The 16,183-nt window shown below is 41.7% G+C and overlaps 1 protein-coding gene across 1 annotated transcript; it reads right to left on the reverse strand.

Annotated features, from left to right (window-relative positions):
• Positions 1 to 45: 45 nt before the first annotated feature.
• Positions 46 to 14,861, reverse strand: pih1d1 (PIH1 domain containing 1). The gene is made up of 11 exons (XM_005802767.3): positions 14,792 to 14,861; positions 9,341 to 9,437; positions 8,267 to 8,324; positions 6,546 to 6,734; positions 5,110 to 5,171; positions 4,952 to 5,033; positions 4,775 to 4,871; positions 4,058 to 4,084; positions 3,893 to 3,971; positions 1,227 to 1,370; positions 46 to 1,070 (listed from the first exon to the last, which is right to left on the reverse strand). Exons 2-11 carry the CDS (start codon positions 9,416 to 9,418, stop codon positions 1,029 to 1,031), a joined length of 858 nt encoding a protein of 285 aa, XP_005802824.1. The 5' UTR covers positions 9,419 to 9,437; positions 14,792 to 14,861; the 3' UTR covers positions 46 to 1,028.
• Positions 14,862 to 16,183: the final 1,322 nt, after the last annotated feature.

Consider the following 16,183-nt stretch of genomic DNA (forward strand, 5'->3'; position numbering starts at 1 on the left):
TGCATGCAGGCTGCGGAATTACTGTGGGACTGAGCATACAATACAAGAATAACTGGGTCTGTGCACATATGAGCAGATGTGTGTGTGTGTGTGTGTGTGGTCAGGGCCGGGGGCCATGGGCGGATTAAGCAGAGGCAGAAAGACGAGCACCTCGGAGGATTAGGGAGAACACAGGGATGACCTCACTGGACAAATGGAGGGGTGCCACAGGGCAGGTGGAGAGGGGGATGAAAGGAATAAAAAGGGGCAGGGGGGGTGATGGATGGAGAGAGTGAAAGAGGGAGGGAGGGAGAGAGAGAGAGAGGTATGGATGAGCAAAATGAGCAACGTTCTCAATTTAAAAAAACAACCTTTTTGCTACTAAATTGTTGCATGAATAGACATGTGAGCTCAACAGCAAAGATTTATTATTCTTTATCTGTCATTTGGGTTATTTAGCCGTTAGCTTGGTGCATAAGCCTGTAACACCTGTTCAGTTTTCCAGGTGTTTCATGAAAAGCCCCGATTCTTCATGGGACTTCTTTAGAAATGTGGACGCTAACGTCAGCATTGGGGATGTCTGTGCTGCTGCTATATGTTTAGCATTCAGTTGCTATCTTAGGTTTGAATAGCTTCACCGATAGGCTAATGCCTGTTAGCACTACTTGAACACAGCAACAGTTTTTTCCAGCGTCCAATCAAATTGATTTTTTGAAGCAAACGTTTGTCCAAGAGAAGCGGCTCTGTCGACCATTTCCGTCTGTAGATGTCACCTGTCCGCTAAGATTAGCGGCGTACCAGAAACGCACAAGCATAAAGGTTCCGCTCTGAATTTTTGTCTGTGTTGAAACACAAAAACAAACAAAACTGCAATTAATTGCGCCAACGTTTTTAAGGCGTCACCATCCACACAATCAATGAGTCGGAATGAATCAGTACGGGTCCTAACAAAATTAGAAACAGATTTCACTTTTAACAAAAAAACAAACTTTAATTGTCACAGCATTTTTTTTTTTGTAGGAAAAAATAAATAAGATCCTTCAGCAGCTTCATGGCGCTGATGAGCCCACCGGCATGGTGACAGTGAGAATCTGTAAGAAACAACAGAAACCGTAAATTTTTCACACTGCAAAGCAGAAGTGATAAAGCTGCATATGTTGTGAACGTAAGGAGCAAATTTTGCGGACGCAGTTGTGGAAACCAAAGGAGGGAGGGCTCTCCTTTCCCACCTGGTTAGTTCTGCGTACCTGTGTGCTCTTGTTGTACTGCGCCACACTGTTCTGCTGGTCAACCAAGAACGGGTGGAAGATGTCGAGGTGGTAGAGCGACGGTCGCGCCGTCAGCACCAGCCGGTCCTCTCCGACGTCCAGAACCAGAGAGCGAGAAGATGACTGCAGAGAACAAGGTGACTCGCTTGAAACAAACCCAGCCCTCTACAGTGTGAAGGTATTTTGGCATAAAACACATTTTCCTTTTTAATATTTGACAAAATAAGGCATTTTTTAATGCTGCAGTATGTGACTTTTATTTAAAAAAAAAAAATGTTTACATATTTGTTGAAACTGAGACAATCTGTGAAAAAAATTTAGCTTCTCTGCCTTCTCCCAGTGCTATCAACCAATCAGGGCCAAGAGGCGGGTCTTAGTGCTATCAATCACCCTCCTTGCTGTCTGCTACATTGCATTTAGCAGTCCATGTTGCGAATGCTAAGGATAGTTAGCATGGGCACCTAATGACAGGTCTCCATGCTAACTGGACACCAGTTAGCATGTTTTAATGAAACGGTTGCATGCACAAGCTTGACTGACAGCGTTAAGACCCTCCCTCTGGCTCTGATTGGTTGTTTTTGGCTGGGAGCGGTGCAACATGGTGACACTCTCTGGATCTGGTTTCTACTCCATGTTCCTGTGTGTGAGATCCACTCAGGAGGTCCAGGAACCTAAACCAGAATATTTTCATTGGGACTTCGTGCGGCTGACCCACACAAAGTAATGCAGATTGTTTGTTCTACAGAGAACCCAAAAGGCCGCCAAAACCCAACGACTGCTCTGCATTAGTTGACGCCGTCCCTGTTCCTCATTACCCCTTTCATGTAATGTGCCAGCTCGACTACAGATGCTGCGGTGAAACTAACTGCTAGGTGTCGGATCAAGATGAAGCAAAAACCTCTCCGTGAAACGAGACGACACCACGGCACCTGCTGAGACGTCCCGGCCCAAGGCAGCGCCGCGCTGGCTGCCAACGTGGTGTGCCAAAGAAATATTCCAATTAAATCTCTTAAATCAGGTTGTGAACAATGACTTGTAGCAACGATTTAAACAGGCCAGTACTGACGGGTAGATAATTATGTCAACCGAAACGCCTTCTACTGTTAAGACTTAATGCACAAACTGGTCTGAACTGGCTCCTCGATGCTTTCAATTGTGTTACTTTTGCGAGGTTGTCGAATGTCGTGATTTGACACAACAAACCGTCCAGCTGGTTCGGCGGTGAAGCCGTGCGCCTCTGGCTGAGTGTCAGCGACAGGTTGTACTGCATGTAGAGCGGGAGGCAAGCATGCCATGTCGTGTAATGTTTGTTTCCTCTTTAGTAATGCAAGTCTAGCAACAATAACACTTTAACTATCGGATTCTGGCTGCAGTACCAACAGAGCATGGATGAATCAGGCTCTGGAGAATCTTGCTTTATTTTGACAGGTTGACATTTTAGGCATTTCACTAAAAGTCTTTAAATGGCAGCCAATATTTTTTTTACTGTGTCATAAAATAACCTTTAGCCAAGTCAATTTTTTTTATAGACACTTATAAAACAGCAAGACTGAAGAAAGTATCAAACAGAAGCAAAACGCATCAAAACACCGACAACATCATTGGCAGTTACTTAGGGTACATTATTTAATGACTCAATCAGACTGGTTTTAAAATATTGCTTAGGTTTATTACAGATGCTGTGAGGCTGTTATGAACTCTAGGTATGAATTTAGAGGCAGTGTTATGAATTCTCCAGGTACATAGAGTCATTTTATAGCACAATCAAGTAACTGTGTTACCGTCAGTCATCCTAAGAACGCTGTATGTATCAAATATAACTTGAAAGAAATTTGACTTTGTGATTAAACTTCTTGTAATAGGACCTCCGTCTCTTTAGAAACTCCTGCTCTTTCTGAAACTTCAGGAAGTCATCACAACACGGCTCCTCTATTAACCCTTTAACAACATTTTCACATGCGATGCTCTGAGAAGTGGCTCCTGTAATGAGCTCAGCAGACGTGCAGGTCCACCAGGTGTTTGCTAACCTGGTGGAACTAGTCTGAAGGAGCTGAGTGGGGGCGTCACGGGCTACTTGTGAGACAGAAGCTTGGAAACTGCAGCCCTGAGGAGGAGCTGCACTTCGAAGGCGGAGCTAGGTCCACCCAGGCGTTTTGCCACAGGACATTAAGTTATGCATGAAAGAATCAAAGCAACACTCCAGGTCTGTTTTTGATGAGGGAATAACATTACAGCATGATTTTTCATAACACTGTCCCTTTAAATCAGCACTCTGCTGTAGATTTGCTGACCTTTTTTATTTTTTTTGTGAAAACTACCTCGAGACGACGCGTTGTGAATTGTGAAATTCTAACAGGTCTATCTGGTAGAAAATAAACACATGAAGAAAAAAAGAAAGATGATTTGCTGTGTTTGTTTCACTCCAAGCAAGCATTTGCAGTTTATCCCCCTCCCACCCTTCAAATGTCCTGCCATAAATTTTAAACACTAAACAAGCTTCCGCCCACAGTGTTTTGGGACTGCTGGCCTCATAACGTTTCCCAGTCGAACTAATTGCTTGGGTAATATCTCATCATCTTCACTTCCCACAAACTCTGTTTTCTAATTGTTTAATTTGGTCCCTAAGGACCAAATGCACAGCTTACCACTCCAGGGAGCTTTATCTCTGCAATGAGGTACTCCGGGTGTCCAGTAGGGGGCTCCACCACCAGCGAGCATTCTGGTCTGAGCACAGAGAAGATCCACACATCCATGTGACCAGCGCTACTTTAATGTAGCATAAAAGGCAGCGAGAGTAAGAGCCGTCTCACCTTTTAACACATGCTGGGGCGTTTTCCCTGAGGGCAGACAGAGATTCAACCTTCATTCATTATTTACACCATTTCAGTGTAAAATTAAAGCTTCCATTGTTTTAATATGGAATTCCATTACTTCTAATGTTGCCTCATGCCAAGAACAAGCACTGAACTGCAGCTAGAGGACAAATCAGAGACTTGCACAGTGCATTAGAACGCTGTCACATTAAAACTTCAACAAGATTTCACGTGGCAATAAAAGTACATGGGAATCCAGAAACAGAAAGTGAAATATGTCGATAGAAAAAGCAGGACGGAGAACCGATTGCAGTTTTCTGGCTGATGATCATTCCCATGTTGGCCAATACGGATTTTTATTTATTCATTTTTATTTACAAAATTGCTAAAAATGGCAACACTGAGGCTAAGTCTGTTGCAATAAACCAATTAATCACATGCCAAATTAAAACAAGTTCAACAGTTTCCACTTGCATGATGGCTTATTTAGCTCATGTCTCTCTGTTTCTACCAGAAACTGGATGACAAAAGTCTCCAGTCTTTTCAGAGTTTTAGTTGTAATAAATAAGACACAATCCGCTTTATGTTGGTTTCTCTCTCGCTTAATCCCGATAAAATACACTGAGGTTTAAGGTTGTGATTCTAACGAGTTAAAGTCGTAGGAAAACATTTCGGGGCACCGCGAGCGTTCAGCGTTGAAACGAAGCGACGTACTGAGGCTGCAGTTCCTGGATCACCGGCCTGCTCTTCGTCCGGATGTTCTGCTCACTGACAGAGCCCAGGAATTTTCTGTTCTTCAGCACTTTCCAGTCTGCACAAACACATCCCCAAAACCGTGTCTCGACGTGGTCCGACATCATCAGAGAGACAAACACGCGGGCGCAGACTCACCTCTGTTCAGCTCCAGACTGTATTTATTCTCCAGGCCCTCCACAGACACCAAGATAACAAACTGCTGGAACAGAGGATCCCTCTGCGAGACGCCGTCACACACGCTTTACTACGCTGTACAGCACCAAACATGATAAACGTGCCATCTGACAAGTCACCTGACTCTTCTGGAAGAAGTCCTGGTTGATGACGACGTCGTAGGCTGTGCAACCCTGAGAGTCTGAAAGACAGCAGCAGATAGGTGGCGCTATAATGGAATGCAGCTGCTCAGAGTTCATGCAAGTCCAGGGTTTCATTCACATGTAGCTGAGTGTTCTTTACTTTTATCGTCTGTAAGATCAATTTCTTCTTAGTGCTAGATGTTGTCCCAACAAACCCATGGCACTTCAACAATATTATTTGACCTTTTATCTGAAAACGGCATCTGTCTGTTCTTGTCATATAGTTCTCTGTATTAATTATTGCTTGAAAGGTCTTGCCATACAGACTTATTCCTCTGTATTTACTTTAGTTTCTTAGTTTTTTCTTGCATTTTGTTCTTCATTCATTTCCATTTAGTTTTCTTTGATCAGTATTATCCTCTCTTGGTTTATTATGTCCTCTTTCGTTTCTTTCCCGTTGCTAGATTTATTTTATCGTTTGTATTGACGCTCACCACCAGTAATCTTCGCTCATCATGCTATTCACCTGCTGCGCCGCCTGATCATCATGTATTGATTTGCCACTCATTGATTTTTCACAGTTCAGCGTCAGATTCTCTGTTTTTACGCCCTGATTCACATCTAGTCTGTCGCTCCGTTCTGTGCCCCGGTTCTCCTGTTTCAGAGTTTTGTGCAACGTGCTCATTTTATTCTTTATTTACATTGGTTCATTTTTTTTGAGGGATACACAGAGAGGGTGTCGTGATTTTAGTCATTACATGTTTATAAGAGCGATATTTCGTTGTCCTTCCATGGAAGCGGGCAGCTTCCAGACGGACAATAAAACACTTTTCAATATAATTTGCTGCTTTGACGTGATCACAGCACTGGCAAAACATATGTTCAAAAATCCTCAATAAAGCATAAAATATTTGAAAATCAGACACCAGACAAGTGAATCACAGCAACGTCATCAGCCAGTGTGACGCTGAACTGACGCGGTGAAGCTACCAGTAGCAGGAGCGCAGAGCTGCGTCAATAAGCTAACAAATACTGAAGAGGAGGAGAGCTGCCATGGATACAGTTGCAGCCAAGCATGTTTTAATGTTACACAACACAGTTTTAGCAAGTTGCTCAAAGTCTAAACTGGTATTGTTGTGCATTTAAGGTGTAAAGTTCATCTTGTACCAAACGCCCCCCAAAGGAATCGCAGTGCCCCCCTTTTGTAAAAATTTCCGCCAGCGCCCCCTGCCGTCCTCTGAACGCCCCCCGGGGGGCGATACTGCCCCCTGTTGAGAAACGCTATTCTAAACAAATAAAGAGAAAGGTTAGCTCAGAATGTCAAATACTGTAGCACTATTTTGACTAACCAAACCTTTTGACCCAATTACAGGTCACATCACAACCTTCACATTTCCGTCATCTTAAGAAATCTGTAGGCTTCGGCTTTTTACTGTTGTCTGTTTCTGCGTGCGGCTCGCCCAGGCTCATCGGAACTCTGTAGCCGCTGGGATCCTCCGACTGGAGCAGCTGCACAAGCTCCTCTCGGGAGAGTTGTGGCGGGGGCGGGACGGAAGTCGACTGGCAGATGTTTATGAAAACCTTCTGCTTGTTCGGCTCCGAGAACGTCTTCACACACAGACCTGGGTGGAGGAAAGAGAGGAAATGTGGAAAAGAAAGTACTAAAGAGGAGAAAGCGAAAGGAAACCATAAAGTCTACAAGCTTCGTATTAATGAAAAAAAAAAATGTCTTCCAGATGTTTCGTGTGTGGGGGTGGGAGGAGTCAGACCAGACTAATTAGGTGAAATGTTACCGTTACAACATGACACGCTGATCTATTCCACTTTACACCCACTAAGGCTTAACATGATTTAAGATACAAAGTCATAAAACCCTGAACCCTCCCAATGACATAAGAACTGTAGGCCTGCAGCCATCCAGAATAATTAGGTACAAGCAATTTTCTATTGTTTATCGACTTCCAACAGCAACTCTGTTGAGAGTTTGGGACACTGGGTGTTTTCCCACCTCGGTTTGATTGTGGACCATAATTGCCACATCTGTTCCATTTTCAGCTGGCCCGGTTCGCTCCCACACTGCACTGTGTCAAACCAGTTAAAAAAAAAAAAAACCTGCTCACCCCCTCGCCCATGGGGGCGCTGCACCACGAACCACTGAAGGACACAACAGGGAAACCTTTGAATCAATTGAGAGCAACTTTCTTCTTCACAAAATGTAAGTAAAAATTTTGTGGCGTCAGATTTTAGCGATTGTAGGATTTCCCTTCTGTCTTTGGCAAAAGACCACGAGTCGTTCCTTCCGTTAGCGAGTTTGTTTTGGTTGTATCCATACAGTCGTAGATGATGTAGTCCACTTCCTGCTTTTGGAGAGTTCTACTGTCATGCATTCGCACCGCATCAGAGTTCACTTTAACAGAACAGAAACCCAGGCTTATAGGCAAACCAATGTTCGCTTTTTTGGTCCACATCGGAGTTCGTTTACAAAATTGTCGCGCCTGGCTCAAAGGGGATGGCAAAAACGGGAGACAGGCGAGTGGGTCTATACAAACAACTATTTATTTATACAAAAATATGGCTCTGGGATATATGGTTCAAAATATGGTTCAATTAGGGGGCCAACCCATCTGCCGGCTTCCTGAAAAGAATTTTAAAAAAAAGAGAGAGACACCTGGTGGATGGGAGGGGAACATCACGGAATTCACTCCTCCGCAAACGAACCAGACTTTCTAAACAAACAAAGGAGAGTTTGAGTATGAAACTCTTGAGAATGGACAGGGCTGGTGTGAATGCGCCCTAAATTACACTACTTTGTTTTTTTGTTTTCTGTCCTTTAGACTTCCACTGCAGCATTTCATCAGTTTGAGGTGTGGACTTCAGCTGGAGACGTCAGGTAGGAGTTTCTTTCTGTTTCAGATATTTCAATCTTGATTGTTTGTGTCCTTTTGGACGAACCAAGATTTAAATGATGGACAGAATTTCTTAAATGAAACATTACGATTCTAGAATTTCCACCTTTCCACCTCCACTCTTGGCGATCAGGGATTTCAGTATTGCTTGCTCTGCTTTGTTCCACAGCTTGCATGATCCCGTAATCCTACTGTTTGTTCAGGCCCGGATGATTTGAAGTACCTGGATTATGTTTCAAAATGCTTACCTGGTTGAGGCCGGATTAGTGTGGAATCTGGAGTTTCTGCCTGCAGCTTTCCCCTCGTCTGCACAAACAACAGTTATTTTATTATCCATGTGTTTGGACAAGTTATGCATTCTTTACTTTTGCTCCCTTCTCCAGTTGCACGCACTACAAAATATGTTGCTGACTCAGAGCATTAAACTATTTTATTTAACTGCATTCTATATTTTGTTCTCGTTGTGAATTAAGCGATGTAACCTTGTAAATTAAACGGCAACAAATTTCTTCTTAATGCCTGCGTGCAAAACATCCATGGTATGCAAATGTTGTGCTTGTAAATCAGAATCTGGAGTTGTAAGTAAATTTAGCCACTATTAAGATCAAAATGTCTGACAAGTTTTATCTTTGTGCATCCAAAGACAAGAATTTAATTGACTGAATTTTCAGATTTTGTCAGAAAAAAGAAGTAAATTAATAAATTGGCATGTATAGATCAGGAAATTCATGAAAAAAAATTCAATATAATTTCAGAATGGCGCGCTGAGATTTCCCAGACTGACACCTGCCTCAGCCTGTATTTATTTTGCTCGACATTCTATAAGGCTGTGGTTTGAAAAGGTGTTGCTGGTGTACCTTTTCATACCAGAGGTTTTCCTTCCACTCAACCTTCAATGAAAACGTGTAAACAACCAGCCTCTTTAGCGATGACCTTTAGTCACCGACCCTCCTTGTGGAGGTTGTTCATAACCGTCCAGTCAGCAGTCTTTTCAAAATATTCTCATTTGCTGAGACGCTGGTTTTTGGCTTTTCATTATCTGGAAGCCAAAAATGAAGCTTGACCTATTTCACTCTCTATTAATCAATCATTAAAATATGAGCTTCAGATTCTGAAATGAAACTTTTCCACAATATTCTAATTTTCTGAGAGAAGCTGCCTGTACAATACGTGTTCTACTTTGACTTACTCTCTTATAATATCCTAATGAAATACCTTGAGATCTACCATTTAAACATCAAAATATATGACAATTGCAAAATTCTTGTACTGTGAATACTAACGGCAAGCCAGACGTGATAAAATAAGGGGAGGGTGATGACCTGGAACAGCAGCTGCTGGTAGAGTTCCTCTTGTTGCTGTAACTCCAGCTCGGAGTTGAGAAGCGACGAGTCAGTCATCCTCAGTTTGAGCTCAACGCTGCCAAAGTGAAAATACAAACACGATGAATTCCTCACATAAATATTACACCCATCCAGCTAGAGCAGCTAAGACTGTCATAAATGTGGAAGCTTAATAAACACTTTACAGTAAGAGTTCTTTGACATTAAAGGCAGCCTGTATTCATTATGACAACTTTTTTTTTTCTTTACTCAGCATTGAAGAATATAATTACAGTAGTGAACTGAGCTGAACATCATATCCATGCTGGGCTTAAGATTATGCTAGCATAAGGACACAAAGACTCACTTGTAAGATGTTGATGCCAATTCAAGTCTGCTTGCCAAATAATTTTTTTTTTTTAAAGTTGGAGAACTGGGTCTGCATTCAGGATTTATTAATTTATTGGTACATTGGGTGTCCTATATCCTTATCATAACATCCATCCATCCAAGAGGATGAAGGGAGGGAATCTCATTAAACTCACTTCTTGAATGACTTCAAAAAGCTGTAATGTTTTCTGTATTTTTTACTCTGACTCTTTCATTTGCTGGCTGACTCTCTCTAATTCTCCCTCTCTTTTTCCGTGCCGTTGGGCTGTACTGGCGTACCGAACAGACAAATAGGCTGATGTAGGTCTGAGCATGCGTACATGTACAAGTATACACAACACCGCATACAATTAGACCCAATAATCCGGATGCCCTCGAAGAAAGAGAGTCAAATTTATGTCCCAAAATCAGATTCCTCGCCCTGCTTCCTCTGTTTTATTGTCTTGCAGTAAATCTGTCAGGGTAAAGCTGAATGTGGGCCCTCTTTGATCATCCACCAGCAAATGTTTTTATCTCGTCTTCGTCTAATCTACGACCGACTGCATAATGCCAAGGGGACCAAACTATAAAGTCAGCTGTGGCAAAGACATACCTTTGACCACAATGACATCAATCTCGTAACACCACCTTCTGGCTGAAGGAGTGAATGTCTCAGGGGGGTCAGGATCACAGCTCAATGGATCGGTTTGGATGTTAAAGACATAAACATCACTTTAGTTTAAGATTCTGGACACGGTGTGACACAGATACAGATTCATGTGGATGGGGCCGGCACAGTTTTAGAGACTGTATGAGAAAGTCCATAGACAGAGCTGTATAGGAAACTTTTAGGTTTCTACATCAGGAATTTTTTTCAGTAACTATGAGGTATCTGGGGCCACGCCGAGAATATTTTCAACACCTGCCAGTTTACACATTCACAGGGAGTTTGGAGTAATTTGACAAATTTCTGAGGGTTTAAGAGAGCCAACTGTAAACAATTACTGATTAGATTGTAATGAGCTGAAGAGAAGCCAGACTCCCACAGTTCTGTACGGCAGTAAAAACGCAACATTAAGAGTTCAGGCTCCAAAAACATCATCAGAAATTCACATGTGGTTATCAAATTTCCTGGGATTTTTTTGTAAGCAGGGGTAAAGGTTCAGTGTAAAGTAATGAACTCTTAACGATCCTGACCTTTACGTTTGATCCAGACCAAGTTACAGAGTATGAGACAAAAAGAAGCAAACAAATGAGGTTCTACTTCCCAATAATGCCCACATTTGTGTTGTTTCCTTCCAGTTCATTCAGCTCATGTTTGTCACCTGTGTTTCCTGATCAGTTACTGTCTCGCGTAGTGTTTAAGTTCGAGTCATGCCTTTGTCTGGTATGGGGCTCTTGTGGGTCTTAAGCCTGCAGTTTGGTGAATAGGTTATGTCATGTCAAGTCCTTGTGTTAAATAAATCTTCATTATGCCCCGGCGCCGTTTGCATTTCGGTTCTCCCTGACACTTACTAGCCGTTTGTTCTCATCTGAACATCTGCACTCTAGCCATCTTGGGCGGTCTGATCTAAAGGGTCCAGTTCTAAATATGCACAGAGACCCAAAATGTTCGAAGCACATTCAAATCCAATCTGGCAAACCTCATTAAAAGAATGTGGGAAACTGTGTGAAAGCCGAGGCATCTCAGGTCGCTAAGAACAAAAGTCATAAACAGTTTCCCTGAAGCAAACAGCTAACAGGATGTTTTGAAATCTCTAATTAAGTCGATGAATCAAGAGCTTGCTGCAATCCCGCTCATCCAGCTTTCTATGATTACAGACTTTTTCTCTCCACTTTTAAACACACATTTTTAAATCTATGCCTTCCACACAAATAACCTAAAAAAGCAAAAGATGTTATGAACAGAAGACACACGTGATTAGGCCTGTCGCGATAAACGATAAATCAATTAATCGTATAATAAATTAAAACTATCGACCTCATTTTAATTATTGGCTTTATCGTCTCTTCCGGCCTTTTTCTCCTTCTGTTGATGACACTGAACGAAAAAAGGCTCAACTCCGGTGCTCTCCACTGACCCTCCCTTCCTCATTTTCTTAATGAAATGCCCAGTTCACACGACACGATCTTAGAGCTGTCGGTTGATTGTCGGCCCATTTTCAAAACCTGAGACCACACATTAGTCGACAGAAATCCTAGGTATAACGGTTCGATCGTGCTGTGTGGTGTCCAACAATGGGCACAAAATAATGGCTACAAGCAAGGAGGGGAATCCGCGCTTTCTGATTGGCTACCTGTCACATTCAACAGGCTGCGTTAAGCTCCCAGTCGGGGAAAACCCGTGATTTAGATCGGAGTGGCAACGACGATCTACCGTAACACACCACACACTACACAATGATCGGTTACGAAATCGCAAGCGACAATCTTAGAACGTTCAGCTCAGCGTTCTAAGATTGTTGGAAGGGGACAATCTGGGAAAAAAAAAACGTGTAGTGTGAACTATTGCATCAGGTAGTCGATGTGCCCATCTTCTCTATTTAAATCTAATTGTTACTGAAGGGCAACATAATATACAGACTTCACTCTTTTGGTTGAATTTATTTCCACTTTGGCTTTATTTTGTTTAGTTTTTATTCAAGTGCGTTTTTTGTTAATGGAGACTGAGAATCCATTTTATTTTTGTTTTTGGTCGTTTTGTTTATTTTGTTTATCATCTCCAGTGTTTAGTGTTCTTTTGAAAATAAAGTGTATCTATCTTTGGCAGGAAATCACATGCATTATTACGTCATTTCCATTAAATCAGTGTAAAAAGGTCTTCAAACAATATTATCGTTTATCGCAATAATTTTTGAGACAATTAATTGCTCAGCAAAATTTGTTATCGTGACAGGCCTACACGTGATTTCATCAAACGTTCAAACACACAATTGATCTGAAATAGACGTCAAAGTTTCATGTCTGGAGGAAGTTATGGGTAGAATAAAACGAAAATCACAAGCTGTGGTTTAAAATCTCTTTAAAAAGCCTCCTCTGCCTGAAGCACAAAGCTCTTGTTCCACATACAGGAATGAAAACATGTGTGGAAGAAAACAGACCACCTTGAAAGATGAAGCTTTTAAAATTGCCTAGTAAACTGGTATCAAGACTAAATTCTTCTTTCACCTGAAAATCTTCAGCATAATGGACGCTAGCACGCATTAAAAAGAGTTAAGGTCAAGGTATACCAAGGTTTTACAAAAATGATGCCGTCAAAACTGCCATAATTCTCAAAGATGGCGTCTCACTAATGAGATTAAGCAACAGTAAGAACGGCTGACACTTCTCTGTTTCACATCAGATCAATTAGATCCTGTGACGGTGTGAAACCAGACGGTTCTTACTCTGGGTTTTCATGCCATTAAGAGTTCATGCCTGCCTTTCAGACCAAACATAAAGTAAAGTTTGTTTACTCGAAGCCAAAAAAAACTGCTTAGTCACTGGCTGACATTTTGCAACCAAGTGACTTTGTTGTTTTGTTGTGGTTTTTATTAATGAAATTCCCAAACTCCTTAGATCTCAAGTACAATTAGGCACAGATACATTTTCTCACATTTCGGGATAAATCAGAAACTGTTCTCATGATTATTTCTGTCATTTGTCAACCGTGCGCAATACTTGAAAACATACAAGACGACGCATCGGCGATTAAATTCCACAAAAATGTTGGTTATTTTCAGGCAACTATTAGTGTGACACATGTACTCGAGGTACACAAAGTCATACACAAACAGCTCAGCGGTTTTTTTTCTGTCTAATCTCTTCTGGCAGTTCAAAAAGCCATCGTCTGCAGACATAAATATGACGTTGCCAGACGTTGTTCATTTCCTCAAACCAGAGTTGAATTTGTGTTCACCTCTCTGGTGTGAACACAAATTGTACTGTTGTGTTGCACAAAGAAGTTTTAGTCTGCTAGCAAAACTCTAAGACACTTACTGCAAACCTTAATGTTGCAGGGAAAACATGCAAAGTGCTAATTTATACATTTATACGAGACAAGAATTGCTTCCAAACAGCCTGGCTCAGATTTGTGGTGAAGACCAGCTTCTGACAGGCTGACACCAGATGTTCTGAGCTTAAAGATGGAGGGGAGGATATGGGGGAAGACATAAAGATGAAGGGTGGAGGTGTGGAGCAGAAAAAGAAAGTCATGTAAGGAGGAGGTGCGGGTGAAAGGCAGGATTCTTGCTCAAAGTATTACTGTTCTTATAGGGCACAGCGGCAGATTCACAGTCCCCTCATTGCAGCCTAGGTGACTGAGAGGTCGGAGGTTGTGTGTACTCAGTATGCGTGCACACACTCGGATACACACCAAAAAATATCAACTTCAATGGCGTCGCAACTTTCCCTCAGCCTGCCTCCATCCCTCTCTGCTCTCTATGCAGAGCCGATGTGCAGGATCATCTCTCAGTCTGCTCTTATTTCCTCTGGTTCTCATTATCTCGCTCCAGCAGCTTTGACAGTATTCTCCCCATGAGATCCATAACAACATGCAAAACACAATGAATTCCTCAGATAAATCCGTCCAGCGATAGTTGTTAAGACTGTCGTCAGTGGAAGCTTAATAAATATTTTACAATAAGAGTTATTTGACGTTAAGTTTTTATTTGAACGGTATAATTCATAGGAGCATGCGCAAACAGCATACTAGGGCTTTAAAAGGCTTTTTTTCTTTGAAAGGAATAATAGAGGAATAGGTACACCAAACACAGACATTAGCTTATTAATGCCTATTATGCTTTTATATTAAAAGGTAATATTTGATGTAACCACGAAGATGCATTACAGACTCTTCACAAACGACAAGTGTTTATTATTATTATTACTAACAATCACGTATCAAGTTTACATGTGCAAAACTGTTGTAACGTATTGAAAAAGACAGACAGTTGCAAATTAGCCTAGCTTGAGCTTGTTAGCCCACGAGCCGAACAACTTCCGGTTGTCTTTGGTAGCTGTTCAACTTTCTACAGTGTATCTTTTGTTTTTTTTTAATATATGTTAACACGTCTTGACATGCTTAAATAAACCTGTGCTTACTGTTTCAAATCGTCCGGTGAAGCAGCAGAAGGCAGGAAGGCTGTGTTATCTTCCTCGTAGCAACAGCATTTTCCGCTGCGAGCATTTCAGAATAAAAGCACCCAAAACATGCCCAGAAGCGCAATGAAACCGCAAGTTCGCGGTGAAACCCACTCAGAAGGAGCAGGGGGAGCCCAAACACTTAACACCTCCAATATAACACCACCGCTCTGTTAATTTTTTAAAAACAGCAGTTGTAGTCACTCTCCCCATTTTCTTCTCCGCGGCTTCATGGAAGAAGAAAAAGAGAGAAGCTTTTCTTTTTCTCTCAATATAGAGCGAGTTAAAATATTCAAACCCTTGGTGTGGAGTTTGACTTGATCATTTCTCACACATATATTCTCACACATATAATTTACTTTGACGTACAAGATGCCATTAAACTCTTGACTTCTGTATGTTTAGAGTTTTTCTCCTGCTGGAATGTGAACCTCCCTCAGTCTTACAGGCTTTAACAAGTTTTCTTCAGTGACTGTAATTCATTCCCTTAAGAATTCCTAGAAAAGCTTTCTTGTAAAGTCATGCAAATGATAACTTGATAAGGTAAAGTTAAAAACTGAAAAAATAAGCAGACAGATGTTGCTGATATCTGGTTTGGAAGTTCGGTAGCCGAGCCACTGTGCTAACACGTGGCAGAGATTTGCAATATATGTGTGTTCTCCTTATAAGTGTGTGTCATTGATAAGTAAGTTGCGATATTTGAGTGTTTACTAAACACGAAGTTTTATTCGTTTGCTATTATTTCACCTGTTGCTAACTCCGAGCTATCTGCTCAGGGCCGCGCAGAGACCTTTGGAGGGTCAGGGGCTCAAATTTAAAAAAGGGGCACATTGAACAAAAACACCGTACAACAACATAGCAACAACCCAAATTAATCAAGAATTTAATCGGATCCTACTATATCATTGCCATCATGTGGGGAAATGCAAAGCAAATCTAGTCTATATTTTCCCCAACAGGTAAAAAGTTTCTGTTTCTGCTGCTGACTGTCCTGGAGGGCTGAGCTGATCTGAGACTGTAGCTGTTAAACAGACCAGAGGAGAGAAGGTCAAAGGTTATGAAGTTATGAAATAAGCAAAATTGCTGCCATTTTACTAATTAAGCCCTAATAATATCTATTTAACCTCTAGAACAACCTGGCTGCAGACTGATTTATAGATCCAAAAGCTCAAAGGGGTTAAAACTATATAATAGTTTGATGTTAAACCTCTAGATCTAGAATTATAAGACTGAGATATCAAGGCAAAGAAAACTCAGTAGCTGCTGGTAGGGGCCATTCAGGGACCTCCAGACACTCAGGGGCCTCCAGACATTCAGGGACCTCCAGACACTCAGGGGCCTCCAGACATTCAG

This window comes from Xiphophorus maculatus, chromosome 16 (assembly GCF_002775205.1).
Source record: "Xiphophorus maculatus strain JP 163 A chromosome 16, X_maculatus-5.0-male, whole genome shotgun sequence".
In the NCBI taxonomy this organism is placed as follows: Eukaryota; Metazoa; Chordata; class Actinopteri; order Cyprinodontiformes; family Poeciliidae; genus Xiphophorus; species Xiphophorus maculatus.

Bases quoted from the DNA above. Each gene is read 5' to 3' on its own strand.
- pih1d1 (XM_005802767.3), bottom strand. From the start codon at position 9,418: ATGACTGACTCGTCGCTTCTCAACTCCGAGCTGGAGTTACAGCAACAA. The intron at 4,872-4,951 runs GTGAGTCTGCGC...GTGTTTGTGCAG, and splicing joins CAGTCTGGAGCTGAACAGAG to ACTGGAAAGTGCTGAAGAAC. The intron at 1,071-1,226 runs GTACGCAGAACT...TGTTTCTTACAG, and splicing joins AGTACAACAAGAGCACACAG to ATTCTCACTGTCACCATGCC.